The 19628-nt window shown below is 39.2% G+C and overlaps 1 protein-coding gene across 29 annotated transcripts in view; it reads left to right on the top strand.

Moving 5' to 3' along the window:
* The window catches only part of ANK3 (ankyrin 3), a 342851-nt gene that overhangs the window by 187482 nt on the left and 135741 nt on the right, over nt 1-19628 (top strand). For 28 of the 29 annotated variants that reach the window (XM_058696391.1, XM_058696392.1, XM_058696389.1 and 25 more), the window contains 5 exons: nt 4131-4328; nt 10191-10289; nt 18699-18797; nt 18887-18985; nt 19524-19619. In XM_058696391.1, coding sequence (XP_058552374.1) covers nt 4131-4328; nt 10191-10289; nt 18699-18797; nt 18887-18985; nt 19524-19619 — 591 coding nt within the window. The remainder of the gene's footprint in view (nt 1-4130; nt 4329-10190; nt 10290-18698; nt 18798-18886; nt 18986-19523; nt 19620-19628) is intronic. The other variant, XM_058696413.1, reaches the window with a different exon arrangement.

Below are 19628 nucleotides of genomic sequence, written 5' to 3'. Positions count from 1 at the left end.
TTGAAGATGGATGGTGGTAATGGTTCCAGAACAATGTGAAATGTAGTTAACGCCATTGACTATACATTTAAAAATGGTTTGGTTTTACATAATGTATATTTACCACAACTTAAAAAATGAAAAAAATTACATTGAAACTTAATGATTGTCTATTTCATTTTAGTATATTTTAATATCCTTTTGGGCCTGGGCCACTTTTATTATATTATAGTAACTCCAGGTTCTTGGTAGGAAAATAATTAATAAGCAAATTATTCATTCCTCACAGAAGAGTAAGATAATTAATAGGAAAATTGTTCATTCCTCACATGAGAGTAAGGATTTTGACACAACTAGTACCAAGCAGTTTAGAATTGACAAGAGTCATAAAGTAGTTGTGAAGCAAAATGAGTGCAAGCCACCCTTCCGTCCATCCATTCCTTCTTTCAATCCATAAATAACCCTTAAATAGGTCCGTAGTAGGTATATTTGCAGTTGATTTCCACCTTCATATTTGTCAAACAAGACTTCATGTTTCCATGTCTGTAAAACATCCTTCACAACAAAGAGTTGAAAAGAGTTCTAACAGCACTGAGCCTTTGGAGTAGCTTTTATAGCCAATCCAACACTGGCTTTCCTAAGGAGACGTTACTTCTTGCTGCCACAGCACAATTGCCCCCATAAAAGCTTCAGTAATACCATCGCTACTACATGGCTGATCGTCCCCACTGTCTGAGGCACTGATCCTGGTCAGGAACTTTTTCTAGACTTTGATCCCAAGCAAAGCCTGTTCCTTCAGGTAAGGATGGGCTTTATCTGCTAGGCAAGAAACCTAGCTACTGTTGTTTAAACTGATGAGGCTCTATTTTTTCTCATTTATTAACAGTCTGGAGGTAGGCAGTTGTTGATGTTGGTCCAGTGTTTCCAGAACATTAAGAAAAGCTCCCTGTGATTTTTTTTTTCTTCCTTTCCTTTCAGAGACTGTTTTTACCCAGGCTGCCAGTTCCTCTTTTCAAGCAGGAAAGAAAGACAATAGGGCATTCCCAGAAACTCCACCCAGCCATTTCTCCTTACATGTCATTGGCCACTTCTTTCTGCAAGGGAAGCTAGGAAGTGTAGTTTTTCAGCTGGACACAATGCCAAGGCTCTTTTATTAAAGAAGGAGGGAGAAGGGATAAAGAGTAGGCAAATACTCCCTGGAGTAAAGGAAGGTTTAGCATTTCCAAATTCTGGCCGTGGTGAAAAATGAGGGACAAAGGCTCAAAAAGGCACGATTTGAACATATGGCTATAATAGCAGTTGACTTCAGTGTGAACTCTTTCTCAGTTCACATGCTGGGTTCTTAGGGTAGGTGATGCTCTCTTGCCTTTTCTTCTGTTTCATAGAATTGCCAACATATTTTCTTACTCATACATGTCCTAGGAACCTGATGCGATTTTGTAATGGGGGAGGAGGGAAGGTGCCAAAAAAGTAGATGGGCTTCTGTGATCCATTTTCACCAGATCTGTTTCCCGAGGAAGGACTCTATGCTAGAAGGGGTATTGGCATGAAATCAGGCATAACCTGGACACTCATTGTGGAAAACAGATAGTGAGTCTTAACTTATTATCAGATTTCTCTTCCATAAAATGTACAATATATCTACTGGTATGGAACAGTAGAGATTCTTGGGAAAAAATATAAAGTATGATATACATCTATTACTTTTGTTAACTTAAAATTGCATTTCCTTTTGTTTTCATCTTGAATTACAAAAGCACACACTGCAAGCATTTTGTTCTCCACATCAAGAGGAAAAGATATTTAAGATTATTCTATAGCCAAATCTGTCACTATTTTATTTCTCTTCTGATAAATGCATCTTTCCCTTTAGTGTGATATGTGAGAATCATTTTACTTTCCAGAAATTAAGAAGCATTTAGAAAGATTAGAGAACTTCTGCTAGGTCTCAAGATGAACCTTTTTGTTTATTATTTGAAATATTTTTAAGTCTTTCTGAGATGAACTTCCATTCTAAAATAAATGCCATGAATTGTTTTTTCCTTGCTTTATTCTTTCCTTTGTAGCTCAGGTAAGGAGCTCAGAGTAAAGCCCTCAGTAATCATGAGTAACTTGTCTAAAGTCAGCATGCATTTCAGAGATGCCAGAGTTTCTCTTTTTAGTGTTCTTTAGGACCTAGGATTTTTGGGTGGAATCAGAAATAATCCAGAGGATTGTCACCTGTTAAAGGACATTGACCTGCCTTTGGTGGTTGACAAGTAACTAACGCGAAGGTTATATCCGTAGCAAAAGCAAAAAGAAATAAGATGCATGACAAGAAGCTAAACTCAGGCTATGTTGCTGTTACCCCTCTGATTAGCCAGTGCTAGACATATTGACTAATCAGATGACCTATTTTAGCACTGATTTTGTGAATTCTGGCTTTTATGCAGGGGTGGGGATGGTAACGAAACAGACCACCCCCTCCTGTCATTCGCTGTAAAGTTGGGCTCAGTCCAAAGCTCTACATTTGGCTCTGAAGGCAATCTCTTTAGGGTGTGTCTGTACAGAGGGACAAATGTTTCCCGGGTCAGCTAGGGTTTCCAGATGGCAAAAGGTCAAAACTAAAAATAGGGATATAAAATCTTCTACCCTGGCCCATCCCGTTTGGCAGAGGCTGGTTTCAGAAGAGTCTGGAAGCAGCATTTCCACTTGCTTAAATCCTCTACAATTGATTACAGAAAGGGTGTTTCTCAAGTGAGAACCATTATCCTACTAGGACATGCTAATGACTTAAAATATGAGGGTAATTGCAGTAGGCTGGCCGGATCAGTGGTGCAGCAGCCCCCACTGTCCTCTGTGTTGTTTCCTACCCATCCATATGGCCTGGAAAGATTGTGACTGATAGTTGTCTAGATTTGGATCATTTTGCCAAATGTGAATCCATGAATTCCATTTTTTTTCCTCTAAATCTTCTTTTCTATAAAATATCATTCTCATTTTTCATTGGCATATCTTATATAGTTGGATTCATGCCCAAGTGAAAATATAATCTTGCATTTCTCTTAAATGACAATAAGGCTGGACAAGGTCCCCTAGTGCAGGGGACCTTTCTTTCTCAGGGCAGAAGACTATGAACAACCCTGAAGCACAGTTAATTGCCAGTTTGCCAGAGGAATTTAAGTTGCTTGAACCTCTGGTCATCAGAGGTCAGTCAAGACAAGGATCCCAGAATGTCCTGAAAGTGGTAGTAAGTTTGACTCAAATTCTGAGGATTCACCAGTCACTGTGAGGCACTAGTAGAGATACAAAGACAAATACGACACAATACCTGCCCTCAACAAATTTGTATTTTAGTAGAAGGAAACAGGTATGCAAAGGAAAGAGTGCCACTATCTCCAGGACTTTGATTGGAGTCAGTTAGGTTGGGGGTGGGTGTAGGTGGGGAAGGAGGAAATGAAACCCTTCGTGAGAGTATAACCCTTGAGCTGAATCTTCAGCTGATAGATGCTGACCCCAAAGACATGGTGGAGAAGAACATCCTTGATAGAATGAGGCAAAATAGAAACATGAGCTGTATCTTATGTGGGAAACCAGTTCAGCTGAAGCATAATGTAAAAACTAGAGTTTCATAGAAGAGGCAATCAAAGGGGCTGTGAGGGTAGATTATAGCATCTTGACTACCATGAACACTAAATTTTTCAACTTGTTAGCAACAAGTGACTATTAAAGATATTTTAAAGGTAGAGTAATGGCTCTGAATAGCTACTATTGAATGAAAAGTGGAATAATGGCTCTGAACATGTCCATGGTACCACATTGTTTGTTGTTTCCTAGTTGCGTTTCCTTGCATTGGCAATTTAAATAAAGCAAGTAATTATTGAGCACCTACTAACATTAACTGCCTGCAAGAGAGGACCCTATATTCCTTTTGCAAAACCGGTGGTACTCTGCATTAAACTGTCTGTAGTATGTTTTCCCAATTTAGGGATGCGGGAGACATTAGGGCAGTACATTAATGGCACAGCTTGATTTATCAGTTTGCTTCTGTGATTATGAATTTTTAAACCGTCGAAGAAAATCACTAGAAAGGGAAGCATACTATTTGAAAGTGCACTGCACACATTTTTATCTTGTTACTGGGCATGTGACCAAGTGATTCGTGTTGACAGAATGGTTATACGCCACTGCACATCGCTGCCAAAAAGAACCAGATGGACATAGCGACAACTCTGCTGGAATATGGTGCTGATGCAAATGCAGTTACCCGGCAAGGAATTGCTTCTGTCCATCTTGCAGCTCAAGAAGGACATGTGGACATGGTGTCCCTGCTCCTCAGCAGAAATGCTAATGTGAACCTGAGCAATAAGGTAACCTTTCTTTTTCTCTGCAAAGCGTATAACGAAACCTTACCTCTCAGAGAGGTCACTAAGAAGCATGCACTAAGAAGCATGAAGAATCCAGGTCAAATAGAATATATAAAGTGTAACGTTGCACAAAGATGTTTACCAAAATATTGTTTATTATAGTAAAGACTTTGAGAAAAAATGTTTAAACAGTAAGAGAATGGTAAATCAATACTTGTCAAGTCATACAATTGAATAACATATAGTCATAAAAATGAAGTCCACAAAGTTTTTCTTAATAATATGAAGTTTTGCTATAATGCTAATTCAAAGTACCACATTACCTTGCCAGAACTTAGCAAAATAGTAAGTTGTAAATTGTAGCCTGTTGATTTTGTCTGCAAATGTTTTGGGGGTACCTACTCATTGCCTCTCCCAGTTTTAAGTCCTACTTAAAAAAATAAATATTAGAAAGAGTGCTGCCTTCATGGAGTCCATTTTAATAACAGAAGTTTAGAGTAGCTATTTTATTCAATAGGTTGGAAAGGTTGTTAGTCTTTCTATGTAAATTGGCAGTTTCAAGGAACGTGTGAAGTCTCTGTTCCCTAGTTTTTTCAAATTCCCGTCTTCATATTTGGCAGCCCCATTATTAGTGAAGAATTTTATGAAGCAAAGTCTAGCCCACAATTGGCCAGAGACATGTTAATGAAGTTAGACCTCTCATTGCATGTATCAGAGAATTTGGGTTTGCTAAACTATTTATTAATACCTTGAGTCTGAGGTCTGCTCAAAGCACAGAACAGATGTTTCTAAGTCTTCCCTTCATATAACACAAAAGCCTGCTACAGTGCTCCCAAGTTCTTGACAATCCAAACTCCCTGGCTTTTTCTCTACCAGTTGGTGATGGCATGGACATAGCTCAGATTTTGGAGTGGAGTTTCATGACAGCAATAGTTTTATGGGGACAAATGACAAGTAATTTTATTTGTTTTTCATATACGTGGACTGTATTTTGGAATCATGGAGGTTTTGAATCCTCTGGGTGTGAATCCTAAGCCTGACTCTTCCTTGATGTGTGACTTGATTGAATAAGCTATATGACCTGATGAGCCTCAATTTTGCCCTCTAGTAAATGAAGACAACAATATTTACTTCACAGAAATGTCATAAAGATTAACTGAGGTAACATTCAGCACCTTCTCCTTAAGGACGAAAATAAGAGTTGTCTTAATTGTGGACTTCTTATAATTTAGGGAAAATGTTATTCTGCACTAACCTGAATTCCCGAGGTTGTAATTTAACAAATTCTATAGACCAAAACACATACATAAGAGAACAGGGAAATCTTTTTTATTTCAGTTTTAATATCTTGAAAATATTTTGTGATTATTATAGAACAAAATATTTTTCATATTTTTCTGGTGTAACAATTTGATTTTCTCTTATCTTTTATTTTAAACATTCCTTTTATCTGTGCATGTCTCTGTATTAATGGGAATCACAGACCAATTTCAAACAGCCATTATAAACAGGATGGTTTTTGAATTTCAAGCGTTCAGATAGAGACCAAGCTTACAATAATTTGCTACAAAATTCAACTTGTCTTAAAGACAAGGTAGAAGACCTGGTCTTCTCAAATTGAAGTACATTCTGGCATCCATTAGAGTCTATTTGAAGGGCCCAGAATACTGTATCTCACTAATTCTCTCAAAGGCAATATAGACCTTAACAACTGGTTAATAGGTGAATGTTTTCAGGAGATTTGATACCAAAGTATACTGTGACTTCTTTTTCTTTAAAATCCTCCAGTCAAACAAATAAACAAACAAATAAAATCCTCCAGTCAACTAGTTGCAATACATATCCAGCCTTGCATTCGCCTTAAAATCACAGACATTTTTTAGGCTGAAAATACTTCAGAATTTCCCAGTGTTTGCTTTGATAGACTGGAAATTAGCAAGGAAATTCTGAGGACCAAAATTGTCAGCCATCCTCCAGGGAAAAAACCCTACATGAGCAGAGATACTTCCAGAGAAATTTTGAAAAGCAGATCAGCTGGCTTCCCATGAGCACATTAAAGTTAAGGAACTTTCAAGAACTTCACACTACCAAGGAATGATCTAATATGAAGGCATTTGTAAATTTTTGCTTCCTTTCTCAGTTGCCATGTTCCATATAAAGTGTGAAGTAAGCCCTGATGTGAAAACAGAAAATGAGCAGAACGTGTTATTCAATAAGGAAACTCTGACCATTTTCTGTCAGTTTTTCCTAAACTGCCAATTTTAAACATCATTTATTGTCTCTCCCTCCCTATCCTACCTCCCCACTTAACACTAGATTTTATTTCCTTGTTAAAAAATAGATATTAAAAAGAAAGATTTAGCTTTTGTGAAAATTGATATTGAACTAAAGAGTTTATTGCTTTCACTTATTTCTTTTCTGACTAGTAATCAGTGGTTCCCAGTAGCTTCAAGGAAAAGAGACCATGACTAGCTACTAGTGAAGTTAGCTAGTGTTTGATTTCAGTTTCGCTTTTGATGTTCCTGCTTTCCAACATGGATTTTGTAGACCACAAGTAGCTCTATTCCTTTGTACCACTAATAGAATGTTAAGCAGGGCTGTTTATATTCTGAGTTAGTGGTGTTCTCTTGTTCCAAATAACCACCACTTTTTAAAATAAGCAATGGTTGAAACCTTATAAAAGATTAACAGGTAACCTCTGAATTCAAATGGGACTGTTGTAACCACCACATTATTTTTTACAAATCTTTTTAATGACGGGGTATCTGGGTGGCTCAGTCGATTAGGCGTCCGACTTGGATCTCACGGTTCATGGGTTCGAGCCCTGCATCAGGCTCTGTGCTGACAGCTCAGAGCTTGGAGCCTGCTTTGGATCCTGTGTCTCCCTTGTTCTCTCTGGCCCTCCCCCGCTTGTGCGTGCTCTCCCTGTCTCTCAAAATTAAATAAATAAACTTTAAAAAAAATAACAAAATAAAATCTTTTTAATGAAAATCATGAACATAAAAATAAGTTTCTTTTTAGCATATTTTATCTAAAGATGTTTGCTTTTATCTTCTGATTTAATCATCTAGTGGATGATTCAGTGCTAGACGCTAGACACTGGTTATAAAAAGATTAAGGATACAGTATTTGCCTCAACAAGGTCACAGTGGTTTGAGGAAGACAGACAAGGAAACAGAATTTATTTATTTTTTTTAATTTTTTTTTAACGTTTATTTATTTTTGAGACAGAGAGAGACAGAGAATGAATGGGGGAGGGGCAGAGAGAGAGGGAGGCACAGAATCGGAAGCAGGCTCCAGGCTCTGAGCCGTCAGCCCAGAGCCCGACGTGGGGCTTGAACTCATGGACCGTGAGATCGTGACCTGAGCTGAAGTTGGACGCTTAACCGACTGAGCCACCCAGGCGCCCCAAGGAAACAGAATTTAAATGCAGGATTATGATGCTCTTAATAGAGGTGAACACATAGAAGGTGTGCACATAAATGTAACAGTGAGGCCCTTTGTGAGACAAGGACAGACAGTGAAGTCCAGGAAGGCTGTGAGTGACTCCATGGTACAGGTAGAGTGGGTAACCCATGAGGCAGCATGAACACAGGGGAACATGAGAAAGTAAGGCACATGCCACAATGCCTTTCCCAAACTTTGCTGAGAAACACTCAGTAAAGTATCTTCAAAAGTGTTGAAAAGTCTCAAACTTAGAATAGGTAACCTCTACAAAATACTATGGCTGAAAATATTTGTTTCCTCTAAAGTAGAACATGGAGGGGGTGGGGGGATGGGTGAAACAGGGATTAAGGAGAGCACTTGTGATGAGCACTGGCTGATGTATGGAAGTGTTAAATCACTATATTGTATACATGAAACTCATAGAGCACTGTATGTGTACTAACTGGAATTAAAAATAATAAATAAATAAATAAATAAATAAATAAATAAATAAATAAATAAATAAATAAAGTAGAACATGGAACATTGTTATAAGATTATGTCAGTGTTGGGTGGTGCCAGTCTTGGCCCCAGCTTATTTTTCTTGGACTTCAACTGAGTGCATTCGTCCTCCTTTTCATATTTCCTCTCTTTTCAGTTTGAGTGGGCTTCCTCCCAAATTCTGTAAATAGTTAAAAAGCCGAGAGCAAGTGAGTCTTCCTGAATCCTATAATCTGTTTGATGGGACAGCAACCCCTAAATAAGTCATGTACGGCATCTAGAGGGCTCTGTGCCCTCCCTGGTGTTGTCCCTGATTCACTCCTCTCCTCTGACAAATGCCATGGCCGAGGCTCCTGTTGCACAGATGCTAGAGGAAGAGAAGGAAGGCCTCCAGGACTCAGATACTAACCTCCATGCTCGTACTTGGGGAAAGAAAACAATCTGCAAGCACTCACACCAAGTTACTCTTTCCTAAATATAATTCATGAAAAGACACTTTACAACTACAGAGGATTTTTAAACTTGTGTACAGTCTTGGTGATTTTTTCTTGGCCATTAGAACAACCAGGTAGCCTGCACGTTCTGTTGTAGACTCAGTTTCAAATGTTCAGTCTCATTAAACACATACACCATTCAAATGACCTGGAAATTCTCACGGTACAGCATTCATTTTGCATTTCGAGGCCATCTTTCCTACCCAGAAACAACATACAGAACATATTTATCAGCTATGGGTATTAATATTTGGTGAAGAAAATATTATCATCATATGTCAATACTTAATTTTATAACTAACTTTTCTTTTAATTCTGCTAAAGCTAGTGCCAATGGTCATGTGTTGAAATTCCTGCATAATTTTGCAAAAAAATTCTCTAGGTGTCTTTTTGGTAAATATTTATTTACTTATTTTTGAGTATAGTTGACATACAATCTCAAATTAGTTTCAGATGTGCAACTTAGTGATTTGACAAGTTTGTACATCATGCTGTGCTCACTACAAGTTTAGCTACCATCTCTGTCCTGTCACAACACTATTATAATATTATTCACTGTATTACATATGCTGTGCCTTTTATTCTCATGACTTATTCATTTCATAACTGGAAGCCTGTGTCTCCCACTCCCCTTCACCCATTTTGCACAATCTCTCACTCCCCCTTCCCTGTGGCAACCATCAGTTTGTTTTCTAACAGACCTGATTCTGCTTTTGTTTACTCATTTAAAATTAACAACAACAAAACATTTTTGTTAATTCATTTAAAAATATTTTTCTTTGTGGACGTATTTTAAGGCAAATCCCAGACATTATATCATTTTATATCTTTTTTTTAAAGCCTCTAGTTTTGACAAGTGAACACTGGAGTATGTAGTAGGAAAATGGTATAATGTCTGGGATTTGCCTTAAAATACGTCCACAAAGAAAAGAATGAACAGGAAGTAGGGCTGGATGAAGTAAATGTAGGAAAACCTTGATAAGCCATAGAGTCTGTGGTGAGTCCACAAGGTTCACTCCATTCCCTCCACTTCTGAGAATGTTTGAAATTTTCATGAAGCCTGCAGATAACAGTGTTGCCACAGTGCTAATATATAAACATATTTTGTAGATTTTTTTTAACATAAGAATTCTAGGCTTGGGCACCTGGGTGGCTCAGTCTGTTGAGCATCCGACTTCGGTTCAAGTCATGATCTCACAGTTCGTGAGTTCAAGCCCCACATTGGGCTCTGTGCTGACAGCTCAGAGCCTGCTTGAATCCTCTGCCTCCCTCTCTCTCTCTGCCCCTCCTCCACTCATGCTCTTCCTCTCAAACATTTAAAAAAAAATTTTTTTTAATTTAAGAATTCAAGGCTTAGTCTCCTACAATTCATAAATTGTTCTCATACATGCCATGTGTGCTATATTACCTTCTCTAAAATGACTGTACTTTGAATCTTTTGCAGAATGGCCTGACCCCACTCCATTTGGCTGCTCAAGAAGACAGAGTGAATGTGGCTGAAGTCCTCATAAACCAAGGGGCAAATGTGGATGCCCAGACAAAGGTATACAAAAAAGAATGTGTTGTTTGGTGACTCCTATATGGAAACAAGTACGATTTGATGGGGGGAGAACAAATTTTCCATCATATCTTTTATACATAGCATGTCAAACATAAATCTGTGCAAAGGACACCAAAGCCTCTGGTTATAGTGTCCCAGATGCTTTATGTCTTTAATGGCTTGGGCACTTTATCCCAGCTGCCTATAGATATCCACCCATGTTAACAGTATTTATCCTTGTGATAACAAATCGGTCCTCCAAGGACAGAGTGTAAAATCTTGGACCTTTTTTAGCTTTTGTGACTGACTTTAAAATGCATCCAGAAAAATTTATCAGTAATTTGTGACCATTAACTTTGTTTAGACATAGTCTATTAAAAAAAGGATAAAATAAGTTTTATTCAGTTATTCCTCACTTGCTAAAATCTTTATGGTATGTGTGGTCACTAGCATCTCCCTCTCTCCCTCTCTCTCTCTCTTTCTCTCAAATAGCTCTCTTCAGAAAGAAAACAATACTGATTAATATCTTATAATTACACAATTTCAAACTCAGATAAGAAAAATGGATGTTTTGTGTCATCAGACATAGGACTTCATATTAACCCCATTTCTCTGAGCATTTATTTTGCACTTAATTTTGCTACCTCTTCATGGCAAACTTGTTTTATCTACTCTAAAATATAACTCTTGTTTCTTTCCATATATCATATTTTTGACACAAAAATAAATGCTTATTAAATATTGTGAATACAAGGGCACCTGGGTGGCTCAGTTGGTTGAGCATCTGATTCTTGATTCTCTCTCTCTCTCTCTCTCTCTCTCTCTCTCTCTCTCTCTCTCTCTTTCTTTTCCTCTGCCTCTCTTCCTCACCCTCTCTCTCAAATTAAAAACATTAAAAAAATAAATAAACAAAGTTGTATCAAGCCTTGCACTGGGCTCTGTGCTATGCATGGAGCCTGCTTGGTATTCTCTCTCCCTCTCTCTCTGTCCCTTTCTCCGCTCTTGCACACATGCTGTCTGTCTGTCTGTCTGTCTGTCTCTCTCTCTCAAAATGAAAAATTGTGAATACAAACATTTTGTATATAATATGTATAGATTCTGAGGTGTATATATAAATACTGAAGATACTAACAAATATAGAAGTATCACCAGGAATTAGTCAAGTCAAAAGATATTCAGGGGTACCTGGGTGGCTCAGTTGGTTGACTGCCTGATTCTTGATTTCAGCTCAAGTCATGATCCCAGGGTCATGGGATCAAGCCCCCCATTGGTCTCTGCACTAAGCATGGAGCCTGCTTAAGATTCTCTTCTCTCTCTCTCTCTCTCTCTCTCTCTCCCTCTGCCTCTCTTCCTCACCCTATCAAATTAAAAACATAAAAAATAAAGTGGCATTCAGACATCAAAATCAGACTGGATTTGCCAGACAAGCACAGAGGGAACAGCCCTGAGTAGACTACACCCTTTGGACATTGTTCGGCTGTCTGTGGCAGTGGCTGCTCCACCCATACTGTGTTCTATTAAAAAGAAGCTGCCTGAAAGAGATCTGACCAGGCAAGATCCTGTCTGTGCTTTAAAGTTTGTGTTAAAGCAGTAAAGCAAGTATCATTGTCCCTGGTCAGGACAGCCTGAGGTGGAACTGGGAGGTAGGCAAACTCCCCTCCACCTCCCTTTCTGGAATTTCTGTGGCCTTGAGGTCTCCATGACCTCACTTGGTAGCCAGCTTGCTCAGCAATCCCTTCACTCTATTTCCCTTCCTTTCTAAAAATTCTCATGATCCTCAGTCTTGAGTGTTTTCCTAGGTAGCTAAGTATTTAACAGAGAAACCATTAAAGGCACTGGCAGCAGCTGGATGGTTTCTTGCTACTCTCCATTCGAAAAATAAAAGCATTTTTAATTCTAAAAAAAGAATCAGCTGAGTTTAGCTTACCATCTTTATTTTACTTATGGTAAATATATTCATCTTGTGTTGTTTTATTTACACACACAAACACAGACTTAAACACGTTTTTTGGTTACCTCTCTCTTTACAGAGTAAAGATTCCAGGAAGCACAGGCAGGGTTAAGTTTCTCCATATGTTTTTGCCCCTGCACATCCAAAGCATATACTATAATTCAGTCAGGAAGTGTGGCAATGATTCTCCAGGGCAGGTGGGGAGGCAGGACATGGTGCCATGAGTCTTCTTGCACACGTGGCCCCTGGGCTTAAGGTTCGTAGGCCTCTACCAGGGTTTCCTCCTAACCCAGCCCACCTTAGGTCATGATCATTTTTGTACTTGGTATAATATTTATGAAGCATGTTCCCTTTCCTGCCCTTTACAAGTGATGCACTTTGAAAAGCACCTCTCGTGGCGCCTAGGTGGCTCAGTCGGTTAAGCGTCCGACTTTGGCTCAGGTCATGATCTCACGGTCTGTGAGTTCGAGCCCCGCATCGGGCTCTGTGCTGACAGCTCAGAGCCTGAAGCCTGTTTCAGATTCTGTGTCTCCCTCTCTCTCTGGCCCTCCCCCGTTCATGCTCTGTCTCTCTCTGTCTCAAAAATAAATAAACGTTAAAAAAAAAATTTGAAAAGCACCTCTCTGCCTCCTACAAATTCTTTTCCCTTTCTTTTTCTTCTCAGCAAAGATCATAGCACCAAGAAAGCCCTGAGGCTGTGATCATCCTATAGCTGAATAGAGCAGAAGTGCAGAGAGATAGGTTGTTGGGATTTGCCTTCTGATCTTGTGAATAAGTTTATTCTATGAATGTCCAAATTCTTATTGGTGAAGATGATGTCTCTAAGTAGCCTACAGTTGGAAAGTATAGTACTGTCAGATTCACTGGCTTAAATTTAAAAAATGATAAATATGAAAACATGGAGAGCACTTCTCTCTTGTGGGAAAAATATCTGAAAATCCTGGTAACAGCTTTTGCAGCCTTCCCACTGGGCTTGCTGACCTTCTCCACGTCCAGCTCTGTATTTGAAGTTCACCAAATCAGTTCAGACTAAATTGTGCTGCTGGCCACAGGGTTTAATATTTAGTGCTGTTCAGATGAAATAAAGCTATTCCTTCCACTTTTTAAAAGAATAATCTCCTGAAGCATTTTATTTAGACCATCCAAATGCACTGATTCTCAGGGGTACTAATTAGCAAATTAATAGTTAAATTATATTTCTTTAAATGTGTGTAAAATAATGAAAAAATTTATTTGATGCTCATTTCACATTCATTTTTTTGAGCTCTTACTACTTGCCAAGGTCTCAACAGGGTGATATATTCCTTGATCTCTTTATAGTCTAGAAAAGAAGACATATGATAATAAAAATAATAATAAAATAATATAGTAATAATATAATATAACAATGTATAATTATATATAATAATATAATAAAATATATTACTCACCTTCTCTGTGTCAGGTATTAATTTCTTTCCTTTATTAATTAGTTTAATCCATACAACTACCCTAGGAGGTGGGTGAAATTAGTATCCCTGTCCCTCAGAGGAAACTGAGGTACAGACAAGTAATTACTTATACAAGGTCACATAGGTAATTGGTACAAAGCCTGAATTTGACCCCATATATAAATTAGTAATTTTAGAACTATTGGAATTAACTGAATTATTTCACAAAGGTTGGGAATGTAGGAGGGAGCTCTAACTGGTTCAGTATCACAGAAACATGAGAAAAAAATGGGGGCATGTCCCAAGATACTGCTAGAAGATTAAGATTTCAGAGGGCCTGGGTGGCTCAGTTGGTTAAGCATGTGACTTTGGCTCAGGTTATGATCTTGTGGTTTGTGAGTTTAAGCCCTGCGTCAGGCTCTGTGCTGACAATGCAGAGCCTGAAGCCTGCTTCAGATTCTGTGTCTCTCTCTCTGCCCCTCCCCAGTTCATGCTCTCTCTCTCTCCCTCTCTCACATACACACACACTCTCTCTCTATTTCTCTGTCAAAAATAATAAATAATAAAATTAAGTTTTAAATAATAAAAAAAAATATTTTCAAAGATTTCAGAGGGCCTTAATGTGCCAGGCAAAGTAAGTTCAGCTTTTTATCCTGTTTGCACTGGGAAGCCATGGAAGGTTTTAAACAGAAGAGTGGTAAGATCAGACATCGGGTTAGAAAGAGCCTAAGAGATAGTGCAAAAACTAAGTAGGTCAAAGGAGTTTGGAGGAGGGGCATTTGAAGGCTGTTACTAAGGTCTAGATGGAGAATAAAGAAGACCTCTGCTTAGGGGCAGATGGGAAATTGATGAACAAGGGAGAAATTTAAGAAATACTTAAAGAAGTATTGGGGTGCCTGGATGGCTCAGTCAGTTGAGTGTCCAACTCTTGATTTCGGCTCAGGTCATGATCCCAGGGTATGGGATCAAGCTCTACATCAGGCTCTGTGTTAAGTGTAGAACCTGCTTAGGATTCTCTCTTTCTCTCCTTCGGTCCCTCTCCCCTGTGCGCTCTCTCTCTCTCTCTCTCTCTCTCTCTCTCTGTCTCTCACTGAGAAACAATGTGGTGGAAATCAAAGAACAAATCCTGGGATCAATGATGTTTTAAAAAAGCTCTTTGTGAAGATATCTTACAGTCTTCCATGGGTCTTCATCTGCCATATTATCAAGTACTCCTTAGTATAACATGTGACGATAGTCTTTCATACACATACAATAATCAACACATAAAAATTGAAAAAAAAATTTTACCTGAAATAAATAAAATCAAGGAGTAGTCATAGCTGTGAATGGGTGTGTTCACTGAGGAAGAGTATGCCAAGAGTAAGGAAGGCTAAGGATGGACTCATAGATAGAGAACCACAGATTTTAGGAGGTTGGGAGTGAAGTGTGGATTTCTTACTCCTCTCTTCCAAACCCCGTTTGAGCAGATGCACCTAACTCAGTAAAATAAGGTGCTACGGCACCATGGATCAAAAACGCCAGAATCTCCATCTGCATGTTTGCTCTTCATATACAAATGCAACCTCTTGGTATTGCCTAAAGGAGAAAACTTAACTCCCGCTTATAATGATGGTATAAGTAAGCACAGTGGAAAAAGAGGCAGAGACTGCTCAGTTAGCTGAACTGTGATTATTTCTTAGCTATTCCAGACAGAATAGTCGGTCTTTCCAAAATTGATTGCTGCTAGTTGGAAAGAATTTCTCAAATCACATCCCTCTGAGCATATTTATGCAAGGTACCATTTAATGTGGGCATTTTATGACCCTCAATGAATGGAAAAGCCCCAATTTGGTTTCTCTAAATGCAAAATAAATCTTCTTGATGATGCACATGTATTTTTAATAAAATACTTAAATGCTTGTGGAGCACTGAGAATACCAGTGTCTTAGAGTATAACAAACAGGGAAGAGATTGGGAGGAATGAGCTCAGAGATTTAATGCATAGGTGGTGTAGAGGAGGGACCAGATCAGACAGGCCTTAATAGCCCATCACAATGACTTAGGGTTTTACTAGGAATGAGATGAGAAGCTATGACGGTGAGTAGAAATTTTACATTAAAATACTTAAAATCAGGGCTCCTGGGTGGCTCAGTAAGCTAAGCATCCAACTCTTGATTTTGGCTCAGGTCATGATCTCACCGTTCATGAGATAGAGCCTCACGCCTCTCCCTCCCTCTCTCTGCCCCTCCCCTGCTCATGCTCACGCTCTCTCTCTCTCTCTCTCTCTCTCTGTCCCCCTCCCCTTCTCCTTCTCCCTCTCTCTCTCAAAATAAATAAATAAATAAATAAAATACTTAAAATGATTCAATTTCTTTAAAAAATCTAATTAATAGATGTAGTACAATAGCCATTGGAAACTGCTGCATTATTGCTTAGGCACATTGACTCAAAACATGAAAAGTTTCTTAATATTTAGATTTTAAAAATATTTTCTATATGTTTTTTTAGCTTGGGATTAATCCTCTACCACTAAAGTTGGAAGTAATGTTACTTCAGTTAAGCTAATTGTACTGAGAACTGATTAGAGAAAATTATTTCCATGCCTCCTACACTAAGTACCATTCTGATTTCTAATGCAGTATCCTGAGCTCCTCAGCATCAAGAAAGAAGTCTGCAGGGTGCCTGGATGGCTCAGTCAGTTAAGCATCTGACTCTTGATTTCGGTTCAGGTCATGATCTCACAGTTTGTGAGTTCAAGCCCCACATCGGGCTCCGTGCTGACAGCATGGAGCCTGCTTGGGATTTTCTGTTCTTTCTTTCTTTCTTTCTTTCTTTCTTTCTTTCTTTCTTTCTTTCTTTCTTTCTTTCTTTCTCTCTTTCTTTCTTTCTTTCTTTCTTTCTTTCTTTCTTTCTTTCTTTCTCTCTCTCTCTCTCTCTCTCTCTCTCAAATAAATAAGAAAGAAAGAAAGAAAGAAAGAAAGAAAGAAAGAAAGAAAGAAAGAAAGAAAGAAAGACAAAGGAAAGAAAGAGAAAAGAAGGAAAGAAAGAGAAAGGTGCCTGTAAAGTAGGCAAGTCAGTTCTGGTCACCAAAACAGGATCTTCTTCATCATGCATGGAGCAGCTTTGGGGTTTCCATATGATTCCCATACAAGTGGTTATGCTGAGCTTTATCAGTGGGAGTCCAGGCAGTGTGCGAGCACTGACAGCTCCTTTTGTGGAACAGAATGTGACCAGAGTAAGCTCTTTAGGGCATCACGTCCCTGGTGAGATGTCTTCACCTTCCACAATCAGCCATGGCCTGGCCATTCCCTTTTCAAATTCAAATATACCCATTTGTAACATGTCTTCGTCAGAGTGGACAAACTTCCATTTCTCACAGTTCTGAAAGTTGGGAAGTCCAAGATCAAAGTGCCAGCAGATCCCTTGTGTGGTAAGGGACCTCTTGCTGGTTTGCAGATGGCTATCTCATACCTTCTTGTTGTAATGTTCACATGGCAGAGGGCAGAGAGAAGAGGCGAGCTCTCTCCTGCCTCTTCCTGTAAGGGCACTAATCCCATTCATGAGGACTCCACCTAATTACCTGTGGCCTAAGTACCTCCCAAAGGCCACATCTCCAAATGCCATCACTCTGGGGGTTGGGGTTTCAGCATATGAATTTGGGGGGACACAGACATTCAGTCTGTAGCATGGAGTCACCATAAAGATACAATAGTGCATCGCATATGAGATACAGATCCTTGAAACCATGGACCCCCATGTTCCCCTGCCCCCCTCGTGCATACTGAGAAATGGTTTTAAAACTCTATGCTCTTCCTTGTGGTGATCTGGTGCTGCCAGTGTCCTCATAAACAGAGATTTATTGTGGGCACTGAAATGACATGGTGGTGTCTCTTGCAATGTGGCCATCTAGAAGAGTATCTGGATATCCTTATTTTAAACACATAGTTATACACACATATATATGATATATATATATAATCATATATATGTGTAAAAATATATTTTTTAATAGACAGGACTTATGTCCTTCAGCGGTCAGAGGATATTAATTTGGGAAACAACTTACTGCTTTGTCTGTTAATTTGGGAAACAACTTACTGCTTTGTCTGTTAATTTGGGAAACAACTTACTGCTTTGTCTATATCAGTTGTTTTCAAATTATGGGACTCTAGCTAGTTGGGCAGCAGCCTTTAGCTACAGCATATACACCCGGATCAAGTTCATGCATCCCAGACCTCCTGAAGACCAGCCTCTTCGGCTTTAGTGGTTCTGTGCTTCCCACCTCTGTCATGCGTTCTGATGCTCATCCACTGCCTGGCATTATCATTAAGCCACTTTGTGTTTTTTTCTACCTCAGTTTTATGCTTTTAGAGAATAGAGTGTTCATCTTATGTGGATCCTGAGAAACTTAACAGGAACCCATGGGGGAGGAGAAGGAAAAAAAAAAGAGGTTAGAGTGGGAGAAGGAGCCAAAGCATAAGAGACTCTTAAAAACTGAGAACAAACTGAGGGCTGATGGGGGGTGGGAGGGAGGGGAGGGTGGGTGATGGGTATTGAGGAGGGCACCTGTTGGGATGAGCACTGGGTGTTGTATGGAAACCAATTTGACAATAAATTTCATATATTTAAAAAAAAAGAGAGAGAATAGAGTGTTCTGTAAATCCTAGTCCACATCTGTCTGCAGAACACTCTCCCTAACCCTCCCTCAGAAGCCACACCATCACTCTGTCCAGACTGCCGGCTGTGCCGTGTTTACTTCCTATCTTGAAAAGTCGGTGCGAGAATAAAATGAGTTGATGCAAGAGAGAGTCCTTTGGGAAGTTCCTAACTACTTACATGTGACATGGTACTATTTTTTAGTACCACCCCCCTCTCTCTCTCTCTCTCTCTCTCACACACACACACACACACACACACACACATATGGGGAAAACACTTATTTTTTGCCAGCTCAAAAAGACAGGTTAAATAATACTTTTGCTTCTATTTAGGGTAGCTGTTACTAAAAGTATACTTATGAGGTTTCTTTTCTAAAAAATATAATTACAGATGGGATACACACCTCTCCATGTGGGCTGCCACTATGGAAACATCAAGATTGTTAACTTCCTGCTCCAGCATTCTGCAAAAGTTAATGCCAAAACAAAGGTAAACTCTTTTCTCCTTTGTATCCACCAAAGTCATTGATTTTTGTGTCCAAGGAAGTAAATGTCCTTTCTTCCACCTTCCTTCTGCAGAATGGGTATACGCCGTTACATCAAGCAGCTCAGCAGGGACACACACATATAATAAATGTCTTGCTTCAGAACAACGCTTCCCCCAATGAACTCACTGTGGTAAGGGGGAAGGGAAGGGAAGAGGGAGGCTAAGGGAGGAGGGAGGAGATGAACCTGGATACTGGAATCTTCTTACAGTTTTTATCGGGCACCAATGTTGCTGTTTTACTTTCATTTATAGGTATAAACAGAGCATTCAGTGGAATGCAGGGCAGAGACAATAGCTATATTGTGAGCTGTCCAGAGAGAGAAAGATGTAATTAGATGTTTCATACTTAGAAACTACAAATCCATTGCCAACTAGTAGGAAATACATATATAAAATGAAAAACGTTTGTTTCTTTGATGATTTAGAACGTTAATAAGCCTCTTGGGTTCCGTGTGTAGAAGCCGAGTCTCTGCTGCGTGAGTGGGAACAGGTTAGGTGGGTTTTGTGCAAGGTATGTGTCTAATGAAATAGTGTTTTGTGTATGACAGTGGGTGGGGCCAATGAGACACTCGCCTTCTGTTTAGTATGGGTGAAACATGTGGGAGCACACAGACACTAAGACATGGGGAATGACTTGTTAATTCCTTGTCCTCATTTCCCTCTGGCCAGAATGGGAACACTGCCCTTGCCATTGCCCGGAGGCTGGGCTACATCTCAGTGGTCGACACCCTGAAAGTAGTGACTGAGGAAACCATGACCACAACTGTAAGTAGC

The sequence above is a fragment of the Neofelis nebulosa genome, chromosome 13 (genome assembly GCF_028018385.1).
Source record: "Neofelis nebulosa isolate mNeoNeb1 chromosome 13, mNeoNeb1.pri, whole genome shotgun sequence".
NCBI lineage: Eukaryota > Metazoa > Chordata > Mammalia > Carnivora > Felidae > Neofelis > Neofelis nebulosa.
This window is presented reverse-complemented; position numbering and strand designations above follow the sequence as displayed.